At 34.7% G+C, this 9741-nt stretch overlaps 1 protein-coding gene across 2 annotated transcripts in view; it reads left to right on the top strand.

Annotated features, from left to right (window-relative positions):
* Positions 1 to 1044: 1044 nt before the first annotated feature.
* The window catches only part of LOC135072439 (acyl-CoA Delta-9 desaturase-like), a 30420-nt gene continuing 21723 nt past the window's right edge, over positions 1045 to 9741 (top strand). Inside the window, exon 1 of one of the 2 annotated variants that reach the window (XM_063966340.1) lies at positions 1045 to 1230. Coding sequence is in view for 1 of the 2 variants with exons in the window: in XM_063966337.1 (XP_063822407.1) it covers positions 9504 to 9532 (29 nt within the window). In the remaining variant the exon portion in view is untranslated. Of the gene's footprint in view, positions 1231 to 9441; positions 9533 to 9741 lie in introns of those variants that run through there. The other variant, XM_063966337.1, reaches the window with a different exon arrangement.

The raw sequence follows: 9741 nt of genomic DNA, 5'->3' as shown, positions 1-9741 counted from the left end.
TGCTGCACTTGAAATTAAGTGGTTATGTTTCGCTTGCTAAAAAAAATTTTCTTAGGAACTATCTACATAGATAGAAGTCTTGTCAAATCACCGAAAATTATATTATCAATAAATTGTATGTTTTATGAACAACTTACTTAACATTGGCTTTCCTTCATTAGGTACTGAAATTAAATTAGATGTAGGTACATTAAGGTGCGTAGGTCAAGTGGTGTCAACTGCTGTATGACAACTATGTTCCCTGTGTAAAAGGCGTTAAGTCTTCATTACCATAAGAATATTGGACATTTTATTCGCAGCGTGTGAATAGGTAGTTAAACAAAAATCAATTATAATTACTTTAACGGCAACATTGTAACACTAAACACGTTCACCATAGGTGGAAAATTCCATGAAATTCCATGACTGTGTACAAGGTATTTAACCCCATAAAAAGGCAATAAACCAATATGTTACATTTCAATCTCATGTGAACAAACTTTCTTAGAATTACATAATTTGCCATTAATTACTACCTTTTGCCTACACTTCAAAGTGTGTCTGGAAAAATATGGAAATTCTTCTAACTTCGTCAGTATTAATAAAAAATCTGTGTCAAATTCTACGTAATAACTCACCTTGGTACTAGGCATTTACAAAATAAACAACTAACATTAGTAATACTTAGTAATACACTTTACAAGTGATACTGATAAGGATTTCCATGTACCTACTAATATTACACACCTTTGCTAAAACAAAGTGCATAAGGATATTCATTATTTTATTCATGTTACAAGTTCTAGTTAACGTCTTTTCTGCTAATAAATAGAGCTACAATCGACCATGAATATCAAAATTTTAATTAATACACGCATTCAAGTAATAACTACTCAATCTTACTTGTATGTGTAAAAAACCATCGAGATAAATGGTTTAAAAAATAAAGATATCATGAGACACGTCCGCGAAACATTCGTCCCATCCCACCAGACGTGGGACTATGACTACTATGAGTTAGTAGGTGCAGTGTTTGACGGCCCCGACCCCATCCCATCGCTTGCCGCGCCACTAGTTCACCATAGAGCGTCGCGCGCGCCGGTGGTCGAGACAACCACAGTTGCCCGGCTGACAACCGCCGAAAACTAGACGAAGCTGCGTATTAACGAACAACACCGCGAAAATGTTTTCTGTGGTGTGAAAATCAATAGCAACCTTTCGGACAGTGTGTCAAGGACGCCGCACGAAAATGTCAGTATGGTTTTAATGTTTAATAATGTTTATACCGTTTCATCGCTAAGCACACAGTTATAGAATTACGAAACACAGTTCCATGGAAGATGCGTTAAACGCCTACGCGGGTACAGCCTTCGGAACTTTCTCTTTCCCAACAAAAAGTTAACTCTTGTGTAACAGGTTAGGCCCGGTCACAGCGGCCGGGTTTTAGATACTATGCTACTAGCTTGTGGAGGTTTTTCTTTTCAATTGGCTTGAATTGGACACACAGATAATAATTGCTGTGCGTGTTATTGGAACATTCGGCACAGTGTAGTATCGTAGATATTCACTGGATTTTGTATTTGTTTTAAATAGTTCTAGACGTGATACAAACCTTTTAAACTGGAGAACTTCACGTTAAGTATAACTACATTATGTTGTTGTTGAGCCTCGGTGATTATCATGTTCAAAAATCATATAATTTAAATTAAAATAAATAATGGCTAAAGTATTTAGGCTGCTAGAACGTTACGGCTTTGTAATTCGAATATAATTATTTGCTTGTTTGAATAATAATTATGTCAGCGTATGAAAATGTCTGAAACAACTTTTCGTCGGATGGTTGCTAAGCGTAGGTAATCGGTGTGTACGACTGTCGCGATGTCGTACAGTTCTAAGTGTCGTTTTCCGGTGGCACGCGTGCGAATCTGCCCCCCTAAACAAGTGGCACTTTTTGATTGAATCGAAAATCCATCAAAACATCGTACAAGAAAAGGGCTTTTCGACCATCTTTCTACTAGTTTGCGATATTAAAGTGAACTTTGTCTAGACCCACTGATCCGCATGCGGGTTGCCCGCATTACATTATTTCATAGGTACCTACATGTTTTTCCTATAACGCGGGCTACACGCACACGGAAGATCCGCATGCGTGTGGAAATCTGCAAGACAGCAAAAAGGCACAAACTGTATGTATTGTATTTGTTATTTATTGTAGTATAAAAATTATTTATTGTAGTATAAAAATTCTGTCATAAACAGAAACGTTTTCATTTTGAGCTTTATTTCGACATGCAACTTGAGTTTAAATTCTATCTTCAGGTACCTATATTTGTAATAAATCATAATCCAGTTAAGTAAGATCACAAGTAAAATTAGTAGAGTATACAAACACGTCTCAATTCATTGTCGCTGATGACCTAATTCCTACTGAATCATTTTAAACGTATGTTGTCATTAAAATACAAGTTAAGGAAAACCGTAATGATGTACCTAATTACAATGATTGTCAAACAAACAAATCACGCAAATTGTCATATTGTGAATAAAAGGTCTGATTGCTTATCTAATCCTAAATTTGATATTTATAATAACATAATTTATTTAATGTGTGTAAATAAAAATTATATAGATTTTTAAAAGTAATTTAGGTATTTATATTCGATACATTTGTCAAACGTCAGACGTTTGATTAAAAGGTTGTTTAACAGATTTTTCCCGCGAATTTGCATACTCGGATTTAAAAATGCAAATTACTATGATTAATCATAGAAGAAATTAATTAAAATTCCACTTATACATTTTTATCAAACTCTTAAATGAATCAAAAAATATATTTCACATAACAGCAGAATCTATAGTTTATGGATCTGGCATCTTCTTGTTTACTAGCTTTAGCTCGCGGTTTCATCTGCCTGTATTTCAGTTTACTTACACAGAAAGTTACTCAGAAATTGAAAAATTTTACCACATAATTATTAATAACAGTAATTCAGTTGGGAGTTATACAGCCACAAATTCACTCCTTAATTCATTCAATAACAGATCCATTTACAAAGTGACTCAGGTGACATTGTTATTGAAAACAAGAGCTACAGGGTGTGAGGGACCGATCGGTCATCAACAACAGCTACAATAACAACAACAACACAATTAAGCACATGTCATGATGTCGTGTCCTGCGTGCCCAAACAACTGCACGCAGGAAGATTTTATTAAGGCTGTCAGTGCCACTCTTGTTGAGGAGTTTTGGGCTGACACTGTGTAGGTTTGTTGTCGACACCACACGACAAGATCACAATAAATTAAGCCATGTCTTAGATGCTAACCTAAAAAAATTATTCCAGTTTAGGTTGAGTTGAATAGAAATCCAATTGAACGAGGAAAATTTGTTAGGGAAACCTCTTTTATTAAATTTAATTTGTATATCAGGAAGTCGTATGAAAAATTCCCGGCATTTTAATGAAAACCACAAAAGGTAGTTGCAGTTATTAATTAACTAAATAATATGATTTGAATTAATAAAATCGGGGTAACTGATAGCTCTTTGAAATGGAATCAACAAGTGTAAAAAAATAAGACAAATGAAGTCCGATTCGGTTTTTGCTGGCATGACTGTACAATATAGAATAACAGCATAACAAATGGTTAAGAACGACATTGAATTAACATTGACATTGAAATTACGAAAAAGTTTTCCATGCTTTGATATAAATCGCTACGCCGCGCCGCTCTGCCTAATCTTCTGTCTGTCTTAATTTTTTTTATGATTTTGATGTTGTTTTAATAATGATTTTAGATCATCCGCACACAAATCAAAATTATTGCTTCTTTGGTCACCATATACCACATAATTTAATCTGGTAATGGTTTCCTTAAACACTTTCCGTTTCACTTTCAGAAGTGAAAGTGTGAAATAGTGAAAATATTCATACATACCTACTTAGAAATTATGTGCTTAATTTTAGTCTAGACTGTACAGCCGACAGCATATTAACATTTTTGTTGCAATTTCACGCCTTTACAGCGACATAAGTTGTTAGTGTTTACCTTGATATGCCGATATTCGGATACAATAATAATATAGAAAATGTAAGAGTTTAGCTTTTTCAAAAACTCCAATGGTATTGTCAAATCACGCTTCATGGATTTAGAATAAATCTAAAGAACGTTGACACACCAAAAGTTCTACAAAATCTATTTTATAATACAGAATACCTACTTGAAAACCGGCATGTTTTTTGCTTTGTTGACAGTGCCACTATGGTTGAGCGCGGATATTATTCAGCGTGCATAATCTTTTTAGAGTCAGAGCCATAGCACACGATGCGTTGCGGCCCGGTGCGACGGCCGAGCGGTGTCGCTGCGTCGTCTTACATAAAAATATCTCAGAATATCTATTGTAGACGGGTGGTGCGGCGCCGCGTCGTGCGATACGGTGAAATCTTAGCGGTGCCGCATTGCATCGTGTGCTTTGGCTCTTACCGGCTCACTCCAGCGCGGATTTATTTTAACAAGTGACACACAATGAGAGCTGTCGTATTTTGAGCTAGCTGTTTACGAGCCGCAGCATTTCAAATGTTATGGACACTAAACTTAGACTAACCATGACCCACACTTAGTTATTGTTTTGTAGGAAAATTTATATTTTCACTGTCGGTGACCTTGATATTTGAATATTTTATAATCACGTCTTGTTCCCAATCAGTCACACCAAAACCTATAATACTGTGATTCGTTTGAAAAAACGCCCATCAAGTTCGTTAGTTCGATCGTTAGTAGAGATTAAAAACAGCCACAGGCCACAGGGCCTGGTGCCTTTTTAAGCAGCCACAGGGCCCGGTTAGCGACGAATGCAACCGAGCTCGGTCGGGTTGAAAAACATACCGGGTTGCAATCTCTAGTAGGAATTCCCATGCCTGGTTTGCAATCTCTAATCGTTAGGACATTTTGTTTACCTATATTTCCAACCGGTCACAGTTCAATTGCTAAATTTAACACCTCCACTAGTTACATCAGCATTACATTAACGTATTAACAAAATAATCAAAACTGAATTTCGTCGAATTGCTTTACTCAGAAAACGGTTTAGGCTGAAAACTTATTACTACTAGGTAAGCAATAAGTTTTCAGCCGAAACCGTTTCACTTCGAATTATCATTACAAGTATATTATACCGAATTATTATATTGTATGTTAATTACGAGTACCATAATTAAGTTTGCTTTCATTTAAATAGGACAGTTTTCCACTATTTAAATAGGACTCATTTTTTTGTAAGAATATCAACTCCTTGTTTAAAACTTTCGTTAAATCAGTAACAGAATAGTTATTTCTTTATTCATATTTCACTCGTCTTTTACACAATAACTATAAACTTTTACGTGAGTTACCTTGGTTTTTCCAAGTTTAGCTTTTAAGTGTGATGAAGCTTTATTATAGGCACGTGCCATTATAGCAATGACGTCATGTCTCGATTGATGCGATGACATAAAACTGCAGGTACTCACACATTTCATGACACACCTGGAGAACAGCCTTGAGTTTTGTTTAATCTGTGCTTATTTGACGCTCATAATGTAGCTAGATATCAGTTTATAGCCGTTTGATGACTCGATCGCAAATTAATGCAGATGAAGTAATAAGGAAATCATTTAACTTATAGCTATCTCCATGGAGATCTATTGCCAATTTTTAAGACTCGTAAAAGCCGTCCATTGAAAGGTAAACTAAGAAAAAGTGGTCTTAAAACATTTTTATTCAATGAATTGAATGGAAACGTAAAACTTAGATTCTATATTTCTTCAAAACACGATGTTTTGTTTACATGAGCAAACACATTACAAAACATTTGAAAATTCGTCACATTTAAGCCCCTTTTGGAGAAAGTTTAGAATATTACACGTGTTTATACTTATTTAGCCGGAAACAAAATTTTGCCACTTTCTATTTATCCGCCAACCTTGAGACCGCCTACGTTGTAAGTTTATTAACTTGTAATTGTGTTTAATGAATGAAACGCCATTTAAAGAACATTTCGGATGTTCTATTTATAGCTGACATGATGTCAATAAATTGTGAGTCAGTATGTTTTTGTACCTGAAACTAGATTTAAGTTTTTAAAATAAACGCTAGATCTGCTCGTTTTGAACAAGTTATAAATGAACTTTTTTTGTAATAAAAATATTCCTGGCCAATTAGAATATTACTTCAAAAGAAGAAGAAAAAGAAGATTAATTTGTTACTAGTTCCAAATCACGGAGTGAGCCAGTTTTACAAGTTTACGTTTAATTATTACCTAGGCCTATACTAAACCTTGGCATTCGCTTATAAATTAATCAAAATTACTGGTAAAGCTAATAAAAGGTCCAATAGGCTATGAATTTAGATTGATAATTACACTTAAGCACCTCCACTTTCAGCAGTAGGTATATTATAGTTACGTCGGGTATTAATGAATGAATTTCACTAATAACATGCAATTATTTCAGCTCTAAGATATGTGCTAAGTTGAAGATTCAAAAAGACAGCTGTGCCCGCGACTTTGTTCACGTGAAAATCGTTTTCGACCATAATAATAATGACTAGTCAAGCAAGACCCTTTGTTTATATGGGACTGTATCCAACGTAAGGGTCAAGCTTAACCTCAGAATTTACGTGAAGAGACTTCTACTAAAAAATACTCCTCGCTAGCCAGATTTCTCAATTCACCTTGACCCGAGCAAGTTTAAAAATTATGTCTATTTATAGTGTTTAGGTAATCGGTTTCACAACATAGACATAAGCACGCACAGATACAACTTTATATTTCTCAGTTTATTTCAGATTAAAATAATTTTCTCCGCGGTTTTGTATTTTTATCAAAGTCCATCCAGAAGCTTTAGGCTGGCCTATGTGATTAATTTAGTATATGTAATAGACGATTGAGTCATACAGTAATTAATTAGTTACGAGCATAATCATTGATTACATTTACCTATAGTATAACAGCCCCGTGGTTTGTTGTCGTTGACTCGACGCAAACAAAGCATCATCCGACCAGTGGAAAAAATCAGAGGTCTTTTGAAACTACGTTAAAATGACACAGAATTAAATGGTTACCAGATCAAATATTTATGTAGAGCTCATTGAATATTTAAAACGTTTTCAAAAATCGTTTGTAAACACACTGGTTGCTTTGATTTTTAATTCATCGTATCTGATAATAAGTTGTTAAACTTGCTAAAAGCAACGTGGCTATGTCAAATTATAAGCGACTAGCATGCTATTATGTGCAATTAGCATATCCACAGATCAGTGTTGATGATAGAATCGTTTATTTTCGACATTATGACGACATATTGTTACCAAATAATTTCGTTAACATTCACACATCTGTTTCTTAGCTAGACAATGTAATATTATATTTTGTTTCGATGTCACTGTTCTGCTGGTTTAATTTCAGATTTACCTGAGCTAAGTAGGGCTCGTTAGATTAATTGACTGATGATATGTTTTTTTTTCGATCGCCAATAGAAGCTTACGATTGTGTCAATTCTAAAGTCAAAGCCAAAGTATTTACTTGCATAAGCTGTAGATAACCTACTATTATGGATTAAAACTTTAAAATCTAAAAGCAACTCGCTGTATTTTGGCGCCACTTTAAATTCCTGAATGCCGATGCACTAGGCAATTTTATAAATGAACTGTTGACGAATTCTTATAGAAATATTCCACGTAGTAAATATAACCTCGGTGGCCTTGCATGACATAACCGAATGTACAATGATGTCACCGTTGCAGTGCTCACTGGCCCGTAGTATGAAACGATACTTGGTCTTAAGCCGCCACTCGTGTAGCTATTGACAGAGTAAATACAAATGAGTAGGTCATCTTCATAGAAACGCACCGAGAGCGGTTTGTATGTGAGCGCGCGCTAATACGTATACGGCGCGCACGCACACACTGACAAAATTCAGCGCACCTCACCGCTAATCAACGCAAAATTTTGTCAGTGTGTGCGTACGCGCCGCATACGTATTGGCGCGCTCACATACAAACCGCGCTCGGGCGTTTCTATGAAGATGACCTACTCATTTGTATTTACTCTGCTATTGAGGATAAATAATAGACGATAGAGCATCACGCTAAACATTGGCATCGTATGTGATTGTATTAGAAGCTATTTTGCAACAAAATTGTACATTTATAAGTGTAGCTGTAACTTTGTTTTATAATGCAATTAAATTATTCTAGACCACTAATTTTCATGTGAATTAATGTAATACTTGTTCAGTGAAAACGAAAATTTGACGTGGCTTCCAATTGCCCATTTGTGAAATAAACAAAGGCCTCTCCAGGTGCTTACAGGAGATGAGCGATAGTTCATTAGTGACAGCTAACGACAAGTGACAAACAACCACTAGCAAATTAGTCAGTCGCTCGTCTGTAAGCTCTCGTAGCATTTTATTCAATTCCTTGATGAATTCTTGGTTACTCCAACATTTCGCTATCAAAATCAAATGGCTATAATAATAGTACTTACAAATCTGTGTGCATTTATTCAAACCTTTATAAATAACCTCTACGCATTAAAATCACAAATTTCCAGCAGTAGCACAGTTCCTAGTATTATGGAGAGAATATTCAGGCAGGCGTCGAGCTCCATTCTGTTATAACTTATAAATCTTTCCTGGTAATTATCATTATTTATAAAAATTGTGCCCAGAAGCTATGCCAGAAGGTAGCTGTAAAAGGCAGTCATTTAAAAAAAATACGTTTAGGTATTATGAAACACCACCGTTTGGGCTCAAGTACTTCTTAATAGGACCATTTCTTGGAATATAAGGGAAAATCCTGGGATAGGGTAAAATGTATTAATAATTATTTGTCAAGTGTTCGTACTATTTCATTATAAATATTATTTCACAGAATTTAATCCTATAAGCGACACTATTGAATTCTAAAATGAAACATAGTGTGTTTGTTTATAATTATAATATTTTCAATAATTCCAGTAGAATATTTATTTTTAAAAGATCGAGAGATTCCATTTTAGTTTCTACCAAGAACGACTGCGAGCCTATAGCATTATTACTATTTCATATTTCAAACTACCCAAGTAGTTTCATACTTGACCGATACACTTTTGAAAAATTCATCTTGTATAGGCCTACTGAACACGAAACCTGGCATTAAATAATTTTCCTTCCACATCACATTCCGCTTACAACCATTCAAGTTCATAAAAAAATCATACGAAGAATCGTCGAGGCACTGTTTACTTCTGCTATCTGTGAGATTATGAAACCAAAGGATATGGAATAATATAGTATGCTGTATAATGAATATAAACCAGATAAATGAGTTTACTTTGAACGATAAGAGGTGCATAATTTGCGTTATCTATGCATATTATTACCTCATAAAACATACGGATTAAAGACTTGGAGTTACTAAGACAAGTTTGGGAGGTTTTGCTAAATCACATTAGTCTAGATAGATACAAAACGTGGGTAACGTGGGTAAAATTCAGTCGGTTTAAAAAAATGTACAACAATAGGTCAATCAAAATCCTGTAAGTAACCTTCTTATCTACTTTGTGCTGGTGTTTTAGGTTTACGTATTTACAAAACTTTATTTAATCATTGATGTAAGAACAGTTTATAAACTAAGTACCTAATATTGAAATATTTCTTGAGTCCCTAAGAGTAGGTACTTAAGTAAGAAATATATTAAGATTACTTAGGTATTTAAGATATGACTTACATTAACAAATAGTTACCA

The sequence above is a fragment of the Ostrinia nubilalis genome, chromosome 6 (genome assembly GCF_963855985.1).
Source record: "Ostrinia nubilalis chromosome 6, ilOstNubi1.1, whole genome shotgun sequence".
In the NCBI taxonomy this organism is placed as follows: domain Eukaryota; kingdom Metazoa; phylum Arthropoda; class Insecta; order Lepidoptera; family Crambidae; genus Ostrinia; species Ostrinia nubilalis.
The sequence above is the reverse complement of the archived record's forward strand: the minus strand, read 5'-3'. Positions and strand labels throughout refer to the sequence as shown.